This window comes from Xenopus laevis, chromosome 5L (assembly GCF_017654675.1).
Source record: "Xenopus laevis strain J_2021 chromosome 5L, Xenopus_laevis_v10.1, whole genome shotgun sequence".
Lineage (NCBI taxonomy): Eukaryota > Metazoa > Chordata > Amphibia > Anura > Pipidae > Xenopus > Xenopus laevis.
In genome coordinates, this window is record NC_054379.1 from 82,085,112 (window position 1) to 82,107,184 (window position 22,073).

The window sequence follows — 22,073 nt, forward strand, 5'->3', positions numbered from 1 at the left end:
AACCAGGAAAATGTCTGGGAGCCTCTGCGCCACCACAAAAAAGTGCCTCAAAACTAAAGATTACTGTTATTGCCCATTAAATTCTCCTAAATTAACCCATGTTTTATCCCTAAGTTGTAAAAAATATTGTCCTAGTCTTCACATAAAATTCTGGACCCAAAATAACCGAAAACCTGTCTATGGGTAACTGGAGTTGGTGGAGGGAGCAACAGGGACCCAGAGCGTGTGTGTGGGCCCCTGATATGGTCACCATCTGGCCAGTATTTTACCAGCCTGGCCGGTAAAAATTAAGCTTGATGCCAATGTTATTAATAGAGAAAGAAGCATACCTCCCAACATTTTGGAAGTAAAAAGAGGGACAAAAATTTTTTTTCCGCACATAGTGCAGCAATTTTTTTGACAACACCCCTTTCTGTGGCCACACCCCCTAATTACCATGTTTGTTTTACAAAATTTGGCATATTATGAAAGTTTGAAAATATTTCTCCTTATCTAAACTGTGTTTTTGTGTCTCAAAATTGTTACAAAGTATCTTATTTGCACCTGTTAGCTGTTCAGGGCTCTCTGCTAAAAGCCAATTAAGTGAGAAACTTTGTTTCTTTTTCTGGCTGTTCAGTGCAGAGAAAAGAGGGACTTTCCAGTACAAATGAGGGACTGCGGGTTGAGCTGTCAAAAGAGGGACTGTCCCTCCGAAAAAGGGACAGTTGGGAGGTATGAAGAAGCAGGCCCGGACTGGCAATCTGTGGGTTCTGGCAAATGCCAGAGGGGCTGCTGTATGGTTCCATTGAAAGTTACCATATAGTGGGCTGGTAGGGCCTATGTGTACGTGGAATGGCATGGCCTATTTTGACTCCCAGTCGAGGCATGGAAAGAAGGCACACACACACACACACTGACACACACACCATAAAGCTTCCCCGAAGGCAACAAACACACACGCTTCCCAATTATATTAAATGGAACACACAGACAGAGGAGAACAGTGCCCCGTGTATAATTGAATGATGTACAGTTTGGTGAGACCACGGAGCAGCGAAACAAGACACGAAATAAACTCATTGAGGCGCAGCTACTCCACAAGCGCTCGCGCTTTAAGTTTATTTACCACATGACGATGACGCCGTGCGTTACGTACACGTGACGCCGCAAGGAGGAAGAGTCGCCTCTTGGAACTAGTCGCAACTACGACAGGAGCGTCTAATTAACAGCGGGACTGGTCTAAGAAAACCGGCAGTGTCCCGCGAAAAGCGGGGCTGTTAAAAAGTATGCGTCTAGTTTTCCTCGGTTCCTAATAATTTCAGCAGTAGGACAACGTTATCATGGCTTCTCCAGTCTGCCCGCTGCTCTGGAATTTGCTGCTGTGTGGAATGTGTATGGGCACAGGTTGGCTGGCACGGGATGGGCTTATACGTTCTGATCAGTTGCCCCAGTACCTGTTGGCAGAAGAACTGTCCCTTTCCTTGTTGCCTTCTTACTCCTTAGCTCCAGGACTCTCCAGGGACCCAGATATCTGCCTTCGCCTTCTGGCTGAATTTGCCAACCATAGTGCTGCCCTCAGCAGTTGCCTGGTCTCTAATGCCAGGCCAGTCAGACTCTGCCAGAATTGCTACACTGAATACGTGCAACTTCAATCTACTATGCAAAGCATTGAGACTCCTTCGCAGGTGGGTGAAGGTTTGGCTATAAGATCACTTTATTCTAACAATCTTCTTTACTGTCATATGTTTAGTAAGGTAGTAATCCTCATTTGTTTGGCACATCTTCTGTCCCCCTGTTGAAACTCCCACTGCAACCCTGTCAATAGATTGCTTATATTACCACTATTCTGATATATTTTGGGAATATTATAGATATTAACCTCTATTTATTGTAAAACTCATTTATTGTTTTAACTGAGTGTCAGAGGAACTAGTCTCTTGATTTTAAATGTATTAATAAATGGTTACATTTTATATTACATGTGAATTATTGCAGAGAGAGAGCAACTGCACAGCCGCATAGATAGCTTTAGTGCAGAGACACACGAGAAGATTCAGGGAGATTTAGTCCTCCGTCAACAAATTGCCTCTATTTCGGGCGACTAATCTTCCCGAACTGCCTTCCTGCCGGCTAGAATCTAAATCGCCGGTGGGATGGCACTCAGAGTGCTTCGTTTTCCGAAGTTGCCTCACGAGAAAACTTTGGGCAGCTTCGGAAAACAAAGCAATCCAAGTGCCATCCCGCCAGTGATTTAGATTGTAGCCGGCCGGAGGCAGTGCGGGGAGATTAGTCACCTGAAGAAGAGGCGATTTGTCGCCGGGCGACTAAATCTCCCTGAATCTTCTCGTCTGTCTCTGCCTTTAGGAGGGTTTTTTTTACTATGTTTTTTATCGGAGTTCCGTAAAGTTGCCCGTGTTTTTTTTTCCTTATTGTGTTTATATCGGAGACATTAACCTCTTGTCTGAAGAACAGATTTCTAGGTTGCAATGTCATAAAAAAGTCTAAGCCCATAGCCACTTAACAGTAGTATTGTTTTGGTGGATCCTGTATCTCAGGCATGTCCAAAGTGCGAACGGGGGCCAATTGCGTCCCTTTTTCAAATTAACACCGGCCCTCAGCCTCCATCATGAAATGAATAATAATGAGGCCCCCCAGCACAGTGCGATCAGGAATCCCGTAGCAGTAGTATTTGGGCACATTAGTGAAATGATTTGCCACTTGGTCTATACTGGTGCCTGTGTGCTGAAGGTGTTAGCAATAGACACGTACTGGCACGTAGTGACGCGCTGCTCTCACATACTTCCTTAGGGCTGAAGTTGTCAATAGACGTACTGACGTGCCAGTACAGTAAACTAAAGAAGTATGGCGTCACTACGTTCCAGTACGTGTTTATTGCTAACACCTTCAGCACACAGGCAGCAGTATAGACCAAGTGACAGATCATTTCACTAATGTGCCCAATTATACGATTTCTCGATTCCTGTAATTTAATTTTAATGGTTCAAAGAATGTTGGGCTGAATGGTCGAACCCCACACATTTTCACCTCACCAAATCTGGCCCTCGTTGCAAAAAGTTTGGGCACCCCTTCTATATCCTATTTACATATGCCATTCCCATTTTCACAGTAAAAGTTTTTCCATAAAGCACTGCATGATGTATATCAATTTTGATCCCACTTCTCCAGTGAATAGATAATTTAGGGGGTTGTTTATTGAGGTTAGAGTAGTGATCTTCACGAAAATTCGATTTTTCAAGGTTTTTTTTTTTTGCGTTAAAACGGTTAAAAAAAATCTTTATTTTAGCGTGACCCTGAAAATCGCTCAAATCTGAAAATACACCATCTAAAACCTGTCAAGGTCATGTTGGAGTGAATGGCAGCGGTCCCTTGAACCATTTGAAGATATAATAGCCTGCATGTAGTTCGAGTTTTTTTCAGAGGGTTTTACTCAAAAAGTCAAATAATTAGAGTGATTCGAGTTTTTTCCCTCGGAAATGTCGATTAATTCGAGTTTCGCAGAATTCGTTTTGTTTTTCAGTCTAGTTTTTTCTTAAATAAGATACAATTCGAGTTGTGAATTCATTCGAGGTATAAAAATCTTGAAACAATCGACCTTTGATAAATAACCCCCTTAGAGTTAAGTAATTTTCAACTAAATATAATGGTCATAAATCCATTTATGAAGCCTTGTTCTTGGATTACTACACCAGAGATTGCCCATGAGGACAAAGCTGGAGAGCCAAAGTTCTTCACTGGTACAAATATTTAGCTAGTTGTCATCTTTGTGTTTGCCTTAATTGCACAATATGTGATCAATCCAGTATTTGAAGGGGCATCTAACTGCTTGTACAACAGATAAGAAAACAGATATATAATGGTGGTATGCCCAGGGCTAACGTAAGTAGACTACTGCTTATCTGACCTGCCCAGGGCTAATTAATGTAAGTAGAGTACTGCTTATTTGACCTGACAGCATGAGGCTGGCAAATATACTGAAGGTAGACATTTTAACTCCAAAGATAGTGACTCCTCTTTCTTTGTCTAATAATATGACTGGAATTCTTACTATCTATAAAATAGAGCAAGAGTCATGGCTAAATCAGTAACTCCCTTTTTAAAGGCATTGGATAGCTCAGTTAGTAACCTGATAGACGGACGTTAAAATGTTCTTTTGAACTCCTGCTTGATAGAACTCAAATGTCTATTTTTTTTTTTAAATAAAAGACCCTTGGGTGAATAGAATCGGTTTAGCTGCTCCAGAGTACATTTGTGAAAAGTTCAAAAAGGGTGTAATCTTTTTCTCTGTTGTCAGTACAGGTATAGGACTCGGGACCTGGGGTTTTCCGGTTAAAGGATCTTTCTGTAATTTGGATCTTCATACCTTAAGTCTTGTAAAAAAATCAGTAAATACCCTTATCCGGAAACCCGATATCCAGAAAGTTCTGAATTACGGAATGGCTGTCTCCCATAGACTCAATTTTATCCAAATAATCCAAATTTTTAAAAATTATTTCCTTTTTCTCTGTAATAATAAAACAGTAGCTTGTACTTGATCCCAACTAAGATATAATTAATCCTTATTGGAAGCAAAACCAGCCTATTGGGTTTATTTAATGTTTAAATTAATTTCTAGTAGACTTAAGGCATGAAGACCCAAATTACGGAAAGATCCGTTATCCGGAAAACGCCAGGTCCCGAGCATTCTGGATAACAGGTCCCATACCTGTATTCAATAAACCCAATAGGCTGGTTTTGTTTCCAATTATAAATTATATCTTAGTTTGTATGAAGTACAAGGTACTGTTTTATTATTACAGAGAAAAAATAAATAATTTTTAAAAAATTTGGATTATTTGGTTAAAAGGAAGTCTATGGGAGACGGCCTTTCTGTAATTCAGAGCTTTCTGGTTAATGGGTTTCCGGATAATGGATCCTGTACCTGTATAAACAATTACACATTTGCAAAAAAAATTTAAAAAAATGGCAATTGCATGAAAATAATGCTACACCTCCTTAGTAAATAAGCCTGACTATTTTACTTTGGTTGGATTGTAACACTATTCATCCAGCACACCAGTATGTGTTTTCCCCATATTCACTTTGCCTTGTGTAAAAACTATAATAGCCTCTGAATGTATTGCTAACTTATTGTTTGCTGATGGTTCCATAGTGTAGAGTTTATATTGAAGAGGCAGGTACAATGAGGCGTCTATGCATGGGTATGCATATACAGTATATTACATTTTGCAGAGAAATTCATTCCATTGCAGAATGATGTAAAGTTGCAGCCTTATGCCTCTGCACAAAATAAAACAAGGAAGCTATTCAATACCATAGCAATAATTTTTTCTACTTCTTCCAACAAATCATGCCTCTCTTACTTGTAAGTCTAGGAATATATAAATGTACAGATGCTGAGTAGTGGTGCATTTCCTCTTCTTAAAAAGCAGAAACTGGAATAACTCGTGGCTAGATACTTCCCCATCTGAAAAATGTAATCTGCATTTAGAGAAGTTTTCTCAGGGCTGTTCACAGATATTTGTACAGGTTGCTACACACAAGTAATACTATTATGTAGATTAGTATGTGGCATAGGGTATACAGAAGAAGCAGCATGATGTAAGCATTTTTTCTAGTACTGTATAGTAAAATGGAGGATTTGCAAGTTTCTATTATTTTTTTATTTTAACGTGCAGCCTTAGAAAAGCTGCAATGAGAATAAAAAAGCATTGTAATGGATAGTCACACACCACTTTTTCTGTACTCCTTACTAACACATTTCATCACTTGCAGAATGGTACAGTCAGCTGTGCTGCCAGTCTCCTGCAATCTGACAGAGTTCAAGTCATTGTGATTCTAAGTGACTTTTTTGAGCAGACATGGGAAGAATCAAAATGTTCACGTAAGTATTTTCTGTGCTGTAGTACGTATTGTAAGTAGTAATATAAGGGCTTTCTACCCCATGTTCAACGTGGGTACAGTGGACACTACTTGTGCTAACTACTAACAAGCTTTTTGCCTATTGTATTAAATGGGTGGTTCACCTTCAAGTTAACTTTTAGTATGGTTTAGAATGGCTAATTCTAAGCAACTTTTCAATATTTCTTCATTTTTCTTTTTTATAGTTTTTGAATTATTTGCCTTCTTCTTCTGACTCTTTCCAGCTTTCAAATGGGGGTTACTGACCCCATCTAAAAAAAACAAACAGTGTTCTGTAAGGCTACATGTTTATTATTATTGCTACTTTTTATTATCCATTTTTCTATTCAGGCCCTCTCCTATTCATATTCCAGTCTCTTATTCAAATCAATGTATGGTTGCTATGGTAATTTGGACCCTAGAAACCAGATAGCTGATATTGCAAACTGTTGAACTGTCGAATAAAAAGCTAAAAAAACTACAAATAATAAAAAATGAAAACCAATGGCAAATTTTCTCAGAATATCACTCTCTACGTCGTACTAAAAGTTAATTTAAAGGTGAATCACTTTAATCGTGGAAAATCTATTCTTTCCGAGAAAATTAAAGGGAAGTTGAAGCTACTCCATGATTGATCCTTGTGAAGTCGATATTTATATTACCTACAGTATATACAATGCCCATCCTACCCTCTTTGTTCTGGCTGTTTGTTAGCAGAAGTCTATTATGCAGGGAGATCATCTGTGCTCTAGCTCACAAAGACCAAACATGGAGTAGCTTCAAGTTCCTTGTTCATCCTATTTTAGCCCAAGAAATAATTCAAAAAAAATAACTTGGCCTGTTCCTTACCATTAACTTAGTACTGTTGTGCTTTGCCCTGCACTACTAAAGAAACTGGGTAAAACTGGAATCTGAAGTTTTGAATTCCTCATGAACAAATTTTGCAGCGAGGAGGGAGAAAGTTAACCCTCTTCAGTCTGACTTTACCTAAATGCTAGTTAGTTAAGTACAGTAAAGCTATTGGGCCTGTTATCCAGAATGCTCAGACCTGGGGTTTTCCGGATAACAGATCTTTCCGTAATTTGAATCTTCATACCTTAAGGGGCCAATTTATCAAAAATCAAGTTCGTTTTTTTCACGATTTGAGAAAACTCTGAAAAAACACGAGTACGTATATACACGAGAATATTCTTTGTAACCTCCAATAGTCAACATTTATTAAAACATTCAAGATTTTTAGTGTCATTGAAAATGAATGGGACAATGAGATTCTCACTGGCGTGACTTTTTCCGAAAAAAACTTGCGCAGGAATATTTGTTGCGTTTTTTTTAAAATAAGCTAGCATTGAAGAAAAGAAGCTGCACAAGTTTTGTCTGCGTTTTTCCCCCGCGTCCCTGTTTTTTTCTTTATGAACTTGAATTTTGATAAATCTGCCCCTATGTCTACTAGAAAATCAAGTCTACTACAGAGAAAAAGGAAATCATTTTTAAAAATTTGGATCATTTGGATAAATTGGAGTCTATGGGAGATGGCCTTTCAGTAATTTGGAGCTTTCTGGATAACTGGTTTCCAGATAACGGATCCAATACCTGTATGTTAAAAGCTAAATTTTACGCGAACATTTTCCCATGTTTTTAAGGTACCAGGAAACCAATATGTATTGTAATATTACACTTTTCCACAGAAAACCAATTACATCATGTTTAGCCTGGGCCCTGCAGAAAGGTTCTACTGTTTTTATATGCATTAGGTGCCTGATTTTATTTTTTTTATATACTGCTATTCAGGATCACAATATTGTGTATGTTATTTTGTATCCTTTCTGAATTTTGCTGTGTACATATATAAATAGGATTGGTATCTTTCTGTACAGTAGTCTTTCTTAAGGACCCAAGAGTTTGGTATAGCATAGCAGTTAATAGATCACAATTCAAAAGGATGAAATGTTACCATGCTAAAAGAAGTCCTTGAGACTGTTTGATACATTAGTTGCTGGCATTTCTTAGCAACAGCACCTTTAGCCTTTACTGAGCATGCTCCCAGATTGACTTACACTTTATAAGTCTAATATAGAGCAGTTCTTAGTTGTGTATCTGAAAGTGAGCCACTCTGTTTGAAAGACTAAAATGAACCTCACCCAATTGGTTGTCTCCATTGACACAATTTAGATGCATTACCTTCCCCCAAAAGCCTTACTTTTAAATCAGTGTATTTAGAAATCATGCACAAAGCGCAGGGAACATTATTTGCTAATGGATATGTTTTTCTCTGGTGTTATTTGCCCTTCAGTCCCACTGCCAAAGGCAATTTGTGCAGAGAAAAGTTGTTTGTGATGTATCCATAATAATAGTGTTATTGTTTTCTCATCTTCTACACCAGAGTGCTTACAGAATCAAAGTCAGGGCTTGCTGAACACCACAAGTGAATTCATGGATATGTTTCTCAAACTTGGAACCTGTTTTAATATGAGCATGAAGGTAACAGAACAAATATTTAATACAGAAAAGTTTGCACACATAGTCAGTTGTAAACTAATTGCTTGGCAGACAGTTTGGTCATATGTCTAACTTGTCAGTGGAATAAGGAATTGACATGCATGGATAAGTGTTGGCATCAGCAGACTGATTGATATCTAATGGAATCACATGACATTGTAACCGCTGTCGCATACATAATATGTTCTTTGCTTGCAGAATAATGGCAATGCACTTTGAACTTCCCCGTGGTAGTAAGCACTGACAGGAATAGAATCCAGCTGTTAGTGCACACACACAAGGTGGATTGTGGCCAGAAAACTGTCCACAAAGTGGCAAAATCCAACCTATGTGCACACAGACAAGTGGATGACAATTCTGTCAGTGCTTATTATTATAGGCAATTGAAAAACATGCCATTATCCTAAGGGGGTTATGTAATAAAAGTCACTAAATTTGCCCAGGAACAGCAACCCATAGCAACCGATCAGAATGTAGAACTTAGAGGCCACCTGTTAAAAAGCAAGCATCTTATTGGTTGCTATGGGTTACTGCCTCTGGGCAACGTTAGTGCCTTTTATTATATATGGGGGTAAGAGACTTTGAATAATATTTATGAAAGGGTGGAAATAGAGATTGTCACAGTTCAGGGGCATTTCACAGCTTGTATGGGATGTTTAGGGGCATATTTATCAAAGGGCAAAAATAGCCATATTCTGTGCAATCAATAGAGGGAATTCTCTGGGGTGCTGTGAGGTTCTGTTTTCATAAATATGCATCTTAAGGTGGCCATACACGGGCCGATAAAAGCTGCCGACAGACCGAGTCGACAGCTTATTGGCCCGTGTATGGGGGCCCCCGACGGGCTTCCCCGATCGAGATCTGGCCGAAAGTCGGCCAGATCTCGATCGGATGGGATTAAAAATCCCGTTGGATCGCGGCCACATCTGTTCGTTGATGCGGTCCCGCGATCCGACCGCCCGTTTGCGAACGCTAGGATCCGATCGTTGGGCCCTAGGGCCCACAATCGGATCAGCCTGATATTGCCCACCTCAAGATGGGCATATCAGAGGGAGATCCGCTCGTTTGGCGACATCGCCAAACGAGCGGATCTATCCATGTATGGCCACCTTAAGTCTGATGGCCATATTGCTCCGCGCATAGGCAAAATGAAGCATTCACTGAATTTCAGGACTAATTTGTTCTACTTATTTGGCATATATACATATGTCAAAATTTATACTTTGTATTTTGCAAATATGCATGTTTACCCAGCTTGGCCAAAAAATACCTCCCTCATATTATCTTTTGTCACTTTTGTAAAAAATGTTTAAATTGGCTTAATTCTGGCATAATTGTTATCTGCCGCCACTGCATTCGCTTTTGTTAAATATATTTGATTTGTCTTTCTTTTTTTATATAATTATTTTTAGGAGCCACCAGTTGTAACACAGCAAGGCAACTATTCTAGTGTTTGCAGAAATTGCAGTAAGAATTACAGAGACCTTAATGATCTGTACAGCAAACTAGAAAAGGAAAAGGCTCTATGCATTGACTTGGAAGATGCAGTAAGTATTTCGTACGACTGTGTGGGAAATATATAAAATATTAAGACCAGGATGGAGGTAGGCTATATGTAGCTTGTTTAGATAATTTGTAAATTTCTAAATATGCAGTTCCTTGCTTCAATTTAAAAAAAAAAAAAATGCCTGTGTTTAAAGGGGTAGTTGGCCTTTATGTTATTCCCTTTAGAATGGCCTATTCTGAGAAAGTTCTCACTTGGACTTCATTTTTTATAGGTTTTGAATTATCTGCCTTTCTTTTCTGGCTCCTCACAACATTCAAATGGAGGTCACTGACCCCGCAAGCAAAAATGATTGCTCTATGTGTCCACAATTTCATTGTCATTTTTATTTTTTAATACCTTCTTTTAAGGGCCTATCCTATTCATTTTCCAGTCTTTCATTGAGATCACTAATTCATATCTGCATGTTTGCACACTCAAAACAAATACAATTTAGAGAGAGGGTGGTTTGAAAAAATAATTTTTACTTTTATGCAGAGAAAAGCATTTTACATGAACAACGCCATACAACACATGGCATAATTTATACCCCCTGACAAAGGCCTTGGTGCCGAAACGTTGGGGCCATTCTCATTTTTCTGGTGGGTGTATCCGCTCCTTGCTGATATCTTGCTTGCTATGTACAACCAATGGGTGGTTGATATTCTATGCTATTTTTAACATTGTATAAGTTATGCCATGTGTTGTATGGCGTTGTTCATATAAAATGCTTTTCTCTGCATAAAAGTAAAAATAATTTTTTCAAACCACCCTCTCTCTAAATTGTATTTGTTTTGAGTGTGCAAACATGCAGATATAAATTATTGATATGGGTTACCTGCAGTAGGGGTAACATTTGTTCGTGCACCTCTTGCTATTTTTTGAAAGTTCTGGTGTGCCCTCCATTCATTACTAACTCTATTTCATTGAGATCACTGCCTGGTTAATATGGTACATTGGACCCATAAACCAGATAGCTGCTGAAATGCAAATTTGGAGACCTGTGATAACAAAAAGCTAAATAATTCAAAAACTATAATAAAAAAAAGACCACATAGTCAGCGCAGCGGAGCTCACGGGCGCCATCTTCGTTGCTCCGGTATTCTTCTTTACGTGAGCACTGTATTGGTGCATGTACAGTTGGAGCAATCTTCCGGTTCGTTACAACTGCGCATGTGCCGAAAAGTAACGGAAAGGGAAGGAAGAAGCCACGAAGAATACCGAAGCGCTGGAAGATGGCGCCCATGAGCTCTGATGACTCTGCATGTGTGGTCAGTATTTAAAGAGGGGACACAATTCAGGGGTAACTGTGCGGGGGTTAGGCTGGGAAGGGGGGTGTTTAATTTCTCCACCACATACCATTGCCCATCCCCACATGACATTAGATCCCTGTTTCTCTATATACAGATATGCCACTTTTTTTCCCCTTGTTTGTCCAATTCAGCATGTGCTATTCTGTTACTACAGGCTTCACTGAATGGGAACTGATGTGAACTCTGTAAAGCAATGCTGAATGTGATTCGGCACTATATAAATACAAGGAAATATAAATAACATAAAGACCCATTTCCTTAAAGACTTGCATAACTTTATGTATTATTCTGTTAAATGTTCTTCTTTAAAGTGGACCTGTAGACACAAAAATCTATAAAATTAAAGTCCTTTTCAAATTAAAAATGAAATCCAATTTCTATTTTTTATTAAAGCATTCATAACTGTTGTAAGCTCATATAAACATCTCAGCTGTCAATCAAATATTGTCTGCCTCTCCTCTATGCCATGGGCATAGAGGGGGCAGACAATTACTTTTACTTTCCATTCAGCATTTCCTAGAAAACGCTGCTCTCCCCACATTCCCCCATCCTCTTCACAGTTTAATTGTGTAGCCAGGGCATAGGGATGGACATCAGGTCCCCCATTCTAGTGCATAAACAAGATTCTGAGATGTTATAAGGCTTTTCTTAATTACAGTAGCTCCTGTCTGCTTGCTATAATTATGAATTCCCAGACTGGAGGAAACAAGATTCAAATAATTTATATAGTGTAATTAAAGCTAATTTTGCTTGACTGATGTGACAAAAAGGATTATGAATATTTTGTTTTGGGTGACGGGTCCCCTTAATGTGTTACTATTTGATGTTTCCAAATACTGTAAACAGAACTGACAAAAGGTCCCCTCACTGGTTTACATATATGTTTTATATTGTTTGTCTTTTCAGATGAACAGCACGCGCATTCTTTGGAGCAAAACCTTCAACTGTACAGTACCTTGCACTGACACTGTTCCTGTTATTGCAGTTTCTGCATTTATTCTTTTTCTACCCATAATTTTTTATCTCAGCAGCTACTTACACTCCGAGCAAAAGAAGCGCAAGCTCATTTTCCGTAAGTGTTCTTAATTGGTGCAAAAACATGCTAAAATCCATAGAAAGTTTTAAAATGGAATGGCTATGATATTGTTTGATAAAGCTTTTATAATCCGTAAAAGGACAGTAATATAATAGAAATTTCGAGTTTTAAAACCTTTTATACCAGTCATGGAACTTTTCAGGAACTTCTTGTAACAATTGGGGTAATTTATCAACACTGGGCAAATTTGCCCATGGGCATTAACCCATCATCCAATCAAATTGCTGCATTCATTGTTCTACTTGCAGCTGGCTTTAAAAAGCTAATCACTGATTGGTTGCTATAGGTAACTGCCCAAGGGCAAATTTGCCCAGTATTGATAAATGAGCCCCAATGTGTTTTAAAAAAAAATTAAATATACTGTTAGCATGCACTGGTAAAAGCAGTGTGTTTGTTTCAGAAAGACTTCTATAGTTTATATAAAGAAGCTGCTGTGTAGCAAGGGGGGCAGCCATTCAAGATGGTAAAAAGGAGAAAAGGCACAGGTTACATAAGTACAGCTGTCTGTTTCCTTATCTGGAAACCCATTATCCAGAAAACTCTGAATTATGGGAAGGCCATCTCCAATTTCATCCCTTTTTTTTTTTTTTTTTTAAAAATGATTTACTTTTTCTCTGTAATAAAGCAGTAACTTTTACTAAACTTAATATGAACTGAGCTAAAATTAATTAATGTTGGTGGCAAATCAATTATATTGATTTAATGTTTAATTGATTTTTAGCAGATTTAAGGCATGGAGATTCAAATGACGAAAATATCCCTTGTCTGAAAAACTCCAGGTTCCAAGCATTGCAGATAATTAATCCTAACCCTAAATCCCTAAAGGGATGCGCTCCCATCATGTAAAATTGTATCCGCACCTTTAATCAAAGAAAGATATATTGCACTTACAATTTAGCAGAAGATGATTGTTCATCAATAAAGTCTGTTAAATCTGTTTCCCAACGCATTTCGTCGTGTCCCTACTTTCTCAAGGGTGATGGAGTGCTGTGTCATTTATTTTTTTAATACCTTGCCAGGTGACATTTGCACTGCATTTACTACTAGATGATAGATTATATTTAATGCTTTCACCTTAGAGGCATTTTGCTAGAAAATGTATGTGCTGTTTTTTATTTAAGAACAACCGATACTTTTTTAATGTGCCTAATTTATTATGCAATTGCACTTTTGCAACAAGAAACGGCTATGGAGACTCTGAATTACAGCAGTGCCATCTCCCATAGACTCAGTTTTATACAAATAATTAAAATGTCTTTCTACTCCACACTGATACCCATAAGGAGTAACGTGGATTCTGGGTCCACATTAAAAAATAAAGAAAAAATACACTAATGCTATATGTGTTTTGTACATCCAGTACTGTCCTATAACTTATAACTGTATGCAAATAACCATGTAACAAGGATATTCTGTGATTTTATCAACTCCCCGGGAGACATGAATCTTGCTGCAAATAACCAATGATAAAAATGCAACACCTCTATAGTGAACTTTGTGTGGGACAGACTCACACAACTGGTTTATTCACAATATATGATATTTTTAATATAAATGGAAAAATTAAAAAAGTATTTGCTAAAATAGACCTACCATAAATATTTATAGTAAATGATGGATAGCTAATACCAAAGATAGAATAGATTGGTAAAAAAACAGTAATGCAGACACTGCTTTCAATACCAGCTGGAAAATTGCTTAGCATGCCATTTTCTTTCATTATACAAACAGCAATTTTTAAATGTAGATACACTTTAATGATGCATACTAAGATCACATTTATATGTGAATTCTAATTATAGGTTTGGTAGATGTTACTGAATGTGTTAATGGAACGGAAAAGCAAAATATTAGTTATACATTTGGCACAATAGATTGACATAACAATGACATAATTAAATTAGGAGAACTACGTAATAATTTTATTTTATTTTCTTTTTCAGCCAGCCGCATAAATTCACATGCCAGTGCGGTGAATATTCAAGATAAATCTAACTGAACTGTAAAACCTTTGCATAAAGAGCCTTTGCACTATACAGAAATGGTAACTTGTGTGAAGTTGAAGCTTTCTTTAAAAAAGACCTGAACCACAAGAAGGTCTTTGTTTGGACAGTATCAGAAGGAACCAAGACTCAAGCAACACTGTCATTGATCAAGATGAATGCTGTATCCACTTGTATGGGCTGCTAAAAGATTGAAGAATTCATTTTTTTTTTTTAAACTAGTCTGTTTACTGAAGTAATTCTTGTAACATCCAAAATGGCTTTTGCAAGGCTCTGGTTCTCTAAGGCTCATGTCAACATGCAGCCAAGTGGTTGCCATTAATACAAAGGACAGGCTGGGCTTGGGAAATTCTCTACCAACTGAAAAAGGTGCTGGAGAATGCACTTCGTGTGCCATGAGCCTTAGCGCAAGGCCAGACATGGCATTTTTACGTTGTGTAAATACGCCACTAAAACCACACGCGACCGTCAACATGCGTTTTTCAGCACGTAGGTTTCTTTTCCCAACATGCACTTCTCATTGTTCTCCTTCCCCATAAATCCGCTGGCTGCAAATAGAAAAGCTATTTAGAAATAGAAAAACTATTTACATGCAAAATGGAGCAGGAATGATCGTCAATACACAACGTAATTACGTCACTGGCTGTAAAAACCTATATGCGTCATTTATCTTGCAAGAATTTGGACGCCATATTTAAAATATGCTGCGTATTTACGTAAAGTGTGGTTTTAAACACTCTACTCCCATAGAGTCTATTGATTTGGTAGTTTCTTGACGTATTGGCGTTTCTGCTAAAAAACGCCAATACTGGCGTCCTGTGGCAGATTTCAACTTGCAAGCGCACTGTGAGAATTGCCATAGTGCGTTTTCCATTAGTTTCAGTGGTAGTGCAGTTTATGCGTATTTACACCAAACGGAGATTTTTTAAGAAAGCAACGTAAAAACACCACGTCTGGCTTTGCCCTAAAAATTACTTTATAACTTTCATTTCTCCATCCCCAAACTTTTAAAGCCACTGTAGTTTCTTTGTACCGAATGTGAATGTATAATTAAATTCTCTTGCTTCGTTCTACCTTGTTCCTGCTGAATTGTTACTGACTCTGCTGGCAGTTTCAGACACATTTCTAGCTTTTTTTTAACAGCCACTCAGATATTGCTGCAGAGAGAGCACCCCCCCCTCCTTCTTTTTTTTGTACAGAGCTATCGCTGTGCTGGCATAGAAATGTTCCCGTGCTCAGAACAATGCAACATGTCACTTGTATATTAGAGCCCCTTTTCAGAAAAGGGATGATGGTGATATTGGTTTCAAATAAAATACTGTGCTGTTATGTACACAAAGGAGAGAACTACTTTAAGAGAAATACAATGTTTGATGGAAAACTGTATTTCAGTAGAAGTACTTCTAGTTCTAAGAAGGTTCTCTTACCATGCATTTGTGTTTTTATTCCATGAATAGGTGGTTTAAAAAAATAATCAGATTTGTTTACAGTTTTGATATAAAATCAAATCTTTCTGTATACTGCTTGGATCTACAACCTGTTACTTCTAGTTATTGTAGAGCAGTTCCTAGGTTTTGTTCATGGAAACCTGGGGGCCTCGGTTTGCCTTTGCTCAGTATACAAAAACCTCTTTGACTTTATTTAGAAAAAAAAATCCCTTTTAAAACACTTCTAACAAAAAAAGGTCAAGGATGTTGCGAAAAGCTGTTTTTTACATAGGCAATTGGATATTTTAAATGCAGGGACAATTTCTGTATTTCTTTCCTCTTTGTACAGACATGATCATCTCATACAGGAGATGAATGTCGTGAATTGCTTATTGTTTTTGGTTATTGTGCTCCATTATTGTGCTCCATAGATCAGCTGCTGCCTGCCATGCACCCTCTGCAAGCATTACCTTGATTTGGTGAATCATATGATTGAGAGCTGTTCAAAGCAATCTTTCATTTATGCTAATAAAAGCTGGGTTTATGTCTGCCAAGTTGCAGAATGACAGCTTGTGAGTCTGTAATCAGTGGCTTTTTGAGCATATTCATGCTAAGTAGGTCTGAAAGTCATTACTGCAGGATAGGGCAGTTAAGCGCTTTAAAAGAGAAGTAGCTTTCACTTACGTTCTGAGCTGTGTAGCCAATTAAAATTACTGCACTTTTTTTTTTAACTGCAAAAAAAGTTAGGAATTTAGATTTCTACTTTGTCAAGGAGTACTTACTTTTATAGCTTGAATAATTGTATAACAGATTGTAAGTCATCCTATGTCTGTTTTAAAGAAGTGCATTTTTTGTGCTTTAATGTGCAAATATTTTTTTAATTGATTTCGCTTTCTGCAAGTTTCCTTTTTTCCTCTGCTCCAGTAGTTGCGGCAGTTAATAGCTTGAAGCTTGACACTGTGTTGAGCAGGTCGAGTTAGCCTTTGGTGACCAAATTTGCTGCCCACCAAACCATTTTTTAGACCAAAACACCCACTGCCTAACTAGCAAATATCTTTGTGAGGTTTGTTGCTAACTGTACTGCAGCATTTTACCCTTGTGATCCAGTTGGTGGCCAAGGGACAAACCCTCACATTAGCCCAAATTTACCTATTTGTGTTGTTCAATCAGACTAAAACCCACTACGCTGTTAGAATTTAGGGATACATACATTTTTCTCTGATTTTTTTTTCTGATTTGGCCTCTACCTCCCAATCTCTGTGCACATTGACTAGAGTGTAATCTGCCTGTCACTGCATACAAGGTGGATTTCAGCAACAAAACATTACTGTTAATGTGCACACCTATGGTGGCGAGGGCCAGTTTATTCTTTGCCAGCAAAGAAACAACCCATGTGACAAGCCTTAGTCCTAAATGCATCTCCTTCCACTCCCAACTTGCAGTTGGCCAGTGGCACTGAAAGAGCCAATAGCTGAAGGAACAAATGAACAGCTAATTCATGTCATTAATTTATATGAAGGACTGATGAATCTTTCTTCCAACAACAAACCAGGGGGTAACCACAATTAAAAATGGAAGGATAGATGGCACCAAGTCAGAGAAATCTTAGTGTCCGTTGCAGACCGGCTAATACAAATACATATTAGTGTATAAAGTACTTTATATACTTTATACAATACTTTAGTCTCCAATACCTTACCCACGAGAAGCTATTAAACATTTACCCAATCCACTTACTTCAGGGGCAGCACTCTCAAAGGAACCCCCTTAGGTTTTGGGAATGTTCACTCATTAAAAGATTTGGAGCTTGCTTTTTTTTGTGCTTTCCTTCTATTGCAACAGTGCAGTCTCTTCATGGATTCAGAGAAGATCTTCAAATACGCCCAACTTCTTTTCTGCAGGTATACTGCATTTATTCCAATCAACAGGTACCATGAAAGACAAGCACCTAAACAATTAAACCTATGGAAAAATGTTATAAACCGTGAACTGCTACAAAACTAGGGGTTGCTAACTAAAATTACATAAGATTTTGGCCAAACCTTTCATTACAGATGATGTTGGAAGACCTTAATTATTGTATCTTCAAAATGTAATATCAAGGTACGTATCTGTTTACACATTTAAAATGTAACTCGTTTACTTGGCACATTAAAGTCGGAATTTATGTAACAGTGATGAAGATATCATTGTCCATTTCTTGATCCCCATCCCATTTTCTTTGCTTTATACATTTTATTCTATAACTATTGAGGGGTTTACCATTCACACTATTTTTAGCATATCATCTGTATGTCATTTTTTTGGAAGTTTGGTATAAATCAATAAAAAAACTAAAAAGCTCTGATAGTCGTTTAAAATGTATTTACATCCACAAAATCAAGATCTTGAAAGAGAACTACAACATTGTTTCATTTTTTTAAACACATTTGAATACACCTGCCCGTTTATATGATATGCATATCTTTACTAATTAAACTACCAGTTTAATATGAAAATCCTTAGGATGTCTGTCGACATCAAATTAGTGAGTTAAATAATACTTCTGACAGGTTCACATTCATAGGCATATAGTGGGCATTAGTACTAGGATTTTTGTAAAGTACAAAGTGCTTACAAGATAATAGAAAACAATACTTACATAATATAAAACAAAAGTAAGTGACAATAAGTATTGTGCTATGTATTCTGAAGGCCACTGATCAACAGTAGGAATGGGATTAAATTGGAATTCCCGGGGGAGGGGGTTATTTTACCTAGGAAAATTATAGATAATTTTTTTTCAGGATGTTTGTGTAATTCCGCTTTAGTAACAAGATATAAGGGTATAAATACAAAAAATACTATTTTGAATAATATAGGGATTTGTTTAAAAAGTATGTTTTATTTTTTTAGGTCAAGTGTCTAAGTGCTGCTAAAACTAAAAAAATTGACTGGGAGGCTTTACTTTTCCTTTAGATTTTTATAATATATTCACTCAAGATGCTAATAATGCCTCATTCATTAAGCTAAAACTAGTAAAATAACGCAACTGTAAGTTAAAATGATATAAAATAAAAATTTTTGTTTAATCAGTGTTTTCCTTTTTTGTTGGAGGCTTTTACACCTTTAGGGTTAGACAGAAATTTATGACCGGAGTATAAAATACTAATCTCTATTAACATGCTAATACTTCCCCAATGGGGCACCTACAAGAGGTGTGAAATGAAGATTGTCTGAACCAAAGCAGAGCAGATTGGTTGAGAATTGATTTGACACATGGGGAAGAGTTATACTGAGCTTTACTCCATTTTTAAAATGTGGGAGAAAATGTCATTCAAAATGTAGTTTTTGCTCCATTTTTATGTCGTTTGAAAGACAAATTCATAAAAGTGTCTGTAAACTGTCTTTTTTTCACTAAAAAATGAAAAGTGTCGGTTGAGTTGAATTATTTGTAATGTAAATAGTGTAATTTAGAAATAAAAACGACACTATAAAAATCACAACAGAATTCTGTTTTAACACTTTGCCTGCCAAGCACATATGGGATATGTGCTGGCAGGCAAGTGCTCTAAGCTCCAAGAAGGTATTCGATACATTCTGTGCTTTTAAAGCAAAACCCACTGCACAGTGGCATTTGCCACTTCAACAGAGGGTTAGGCAGTGACAAAAGCCCTTAGGCAATGAACCAAGAGGGCTGCCACATTCAGGGCCAGCCTTAGGCCTATTGGACCAATTGGGCCCAATAGGGCCCCGCACCTCTGGGGGCCCCGGACCACAGGGCAGCACAGATATTTCCCTCAGCACATGATGCTGCCTGGCTTGTCCCCAACTTTGAGAGTTCAGCCCATCCACAAATCCATAGGTCCAGCCCACCCCCAACTCTGATAAGCCAGCCTATCCCCCCAACTCCATAGGTCCAGCCTGCCCCCAACTCTCATAGGCCCAGCTTTCCTCCAACCTTGATAGGCCCTGCCTGCCCCCAATCCAACCAAGCCTGCTCCCAAGCTGAATCGGCCCAGACTGCCCCAAACTAATTGGCCCAGTCCACTCTCCTATTTCCTCCCTCTCTCTCTCTTACCCTGTGTGCCCCTATTATGTGCCCCTATTTCATCCCTCTCACTCTCTTACCTTGTCTGCCCCTTTCCTTTCTATTTTGTGCCTGTATGCCCTTATTTTCCTAAATACTTGGTGTGTCAGTAGCTAGCAACACTTTGTCTAGGGGCCCCACCAACATGGTCCCAATTGGGCCCCACATTTGATAGGATCAGCCCTGGCCACATTGGTCCTGTGATGTGATCATTGCAGGACCACATGGATAAGAAAGATTCCAACGTCAGCATCCCCCCACGCACTTCCTGCTGTGTAGGCTCTGCAGATTCAGGGACCCTCAATGCTGCCAAGGACCACTGCCTTTAGCGTAGCTTTGCAATTTGGTCGTTTGGAGTAGAAGACATAATTACACATTGTGGATACATTAGAATGTGTACTTTCCAAACTTATATGGGTTTTGGGGGTCCATTGTTCACAGAAGGTGAATTGACAGCTAAGAAAATTCATATGCACTATTTTCATTTGGGGGTACGTATTTGCAACCCGTTTTGGTATATCTATACATATTTGGCATCAAACTGTTCAGTAGACCCTTGGCGTTTATATTTAGGGTGATATACCATTGTATGTAAGAAATTAAGTTAGATGAATGCAGCAAATTACAATATTTTTAGGCGATTTTCAGAAATGTCAAAAACTGCTGCCTTTAGTTTAGCTTTGCAGTTTGGTAGTTTGGAGTATATAGAAATAGTAACCCATTTTGGATTCGACAGAATGTGTACTTTTCAAAAATATATGGTTGTCAGGGGTCACCATCATTTTTTTGTAGCTTTTAGCACACATAAAACTGGTAGTGTGGACTTCCGGTTTTGCGCCTGATGGAGGTGGCGGCAGGGTAGTGGAGCTCCTCTGACTCTGCTCAATAGCCTTTCAGATTTTCTCTTTTTGAGGTCTGGGAGAGTGGTGGATGTTCTCCTTCATTATTTCTGAGAAGCGGCTCGACTTGTTACAATTTCGGTGTGGATGTGACGAAAAACTCTAGTGTGACGTCTCTGTTTTGGGAGGTGGCTCGTCGGAGAGATTTGAATTTTTGCGGAGGATGACTTGCATTGCTTAGTAGCTGCTTGTTATTGTCTGTCCCTAAAAGTGGAGTTGCCTGCAGTGACACGACTGTTTGGTTATTTCGGCGAATCTGACACATTTATGGAGGTACTCGGTGGATTTATCAGTTAATGGTGGCTGGTTTAAAATTTGGTTCAACTGCTGAATAATGTATATCCTGAACAACGGAACTGTTTTTTAAATGAAGAGGAAATAATTCATCTTATTAACTGTTATTTCGGATCTAGTTTCTTCTCGGTTTGTCTGATTATTATTTGATTTAAGCACCATTAAGCTGAGTAAAGGAGTAAAGTTTTGCAATATTGTAGTTTCCTGGTGATGTTGAATGGCATAGATTACATTGCCAACAAAATGAGAGGAGGCCTGTTATGAGAGAAATATAAAGTTAAAAAGAAGGAAAAAAGAGAGAGAGAAAGAAGTCCAAAAAAGTAAGGAAAGGAGGGGAGAAATTAAAAAAAAAAAAAAAAGGGAAGCAAGGATAATAAGAAAAAGAGGATAAAGAGGAAAAATAAAAAAATAGCAAAATAGAAGAAAAAATAGAAAATTATTAAAAAAAAAGTAAGGGAAGAAAAAATAGAAAAAAGAAATACATAAAAAAGTAGAAAAAAAGGGAACAACTGCATTTTGAAAGAAATGGATTCTCATCAAAGCTCTTCTTCTTTCGCTAAGAAAAATGGTAGGACCTATGAGAAGGGAAACAAATCTAAATTCTTTTAAGAAAACAGATCAAGACTTTGGGGCCGATTCACTAAGGGTCGAATATCGAGGGTTAATTAACCCTCGATATTCGACTGGGAATTAAAATCCTTCGTCTTCGAATATCGAAGTCGAAGGATTTAGCGCAGATAGTACGATCGAACGATTCGAAGGATTTTAATCCAACGATCGAAGGACTATCCTTTGATCAAAAAAACTTAGGAAAGCCTATGGGGACCTTCCCCATAGGCTAACATTGAGTTCGGTAGGTTTTAGATGGGGATCGAAGTTTTTTTTAAAGAGACAGTACTTCGATTATCGAATAGTCGATCGATTTTTAGTTCGAATCCTTCGATTCGAAGTCGAAGTAGCCCATTCGATGGTCGAAGTAGCCCAAAAAACACTTCGAAATTCGAAGTTTTTACTTCGAATCCTTCACTCGAAGTT

At 38.0% G+C, this 22,073-nt stretch overlaps 1 protein-coding gene across 1 annotated transcript; it reads left to right on the forward strand.

The window, feature by feature from the left end:
• The first annotated feature begins 1,116 nt into the window (after nucleotides 1-1,116).
• Nucleotides 1,117-17,954, forward strand: ostm1.L (osteopetrosis associated transmembrane protein 1 L homeolog). Its single transcript, XM_018263331.2, has 6 exons — nucleotides 1,117-1,664; nucleotides 5,773-5,881; nucleotides 8,279-8,376; nucleotides 9,807-9,941; nucleotides 12,157-12,322; nucleotides 14,290-17,954. Exons 1-6 carry the CDS (start codon nucleotides 1,320-1,322, stop codon nucleotides 14,343-14,345), a joined length of 909 nt encoding a protein of 302 aa, XP_018118820.1. The 5' UTR covers nucleotides 1,117-1,319; the 3' UTR covers nucleotides 14,346-17,954.
• The last annotated feature ends 4,119 nt before the right edge of the window (nucleotides 17,955-22,073 follow it).

Bases quoted from the DNA above. Each gene is read 5' to 3' on its own strand.
- ostm1.L (XM_018263331.2), top strand. From the start codon at position 1,320: ATGGCTTCTCCAGTCTGCCCGCTGCTCTGGAATTTGCTGCTGTGTGGA. The intron at 1,665-5,772 runs GTGGGTGAAGGT...CATCACTTGCAG, and splicing joins GCATTGAGACTCCTTCGCAG to AATGGTACAGTCAGCTGTGC. The intron at 8,377-9,806 runs GTAACAGAACAA...AATTATTTTTAG, and splicing joins GTTTTAATATGAGCATGAAG to GAGCCACCAGTTGTAACACA.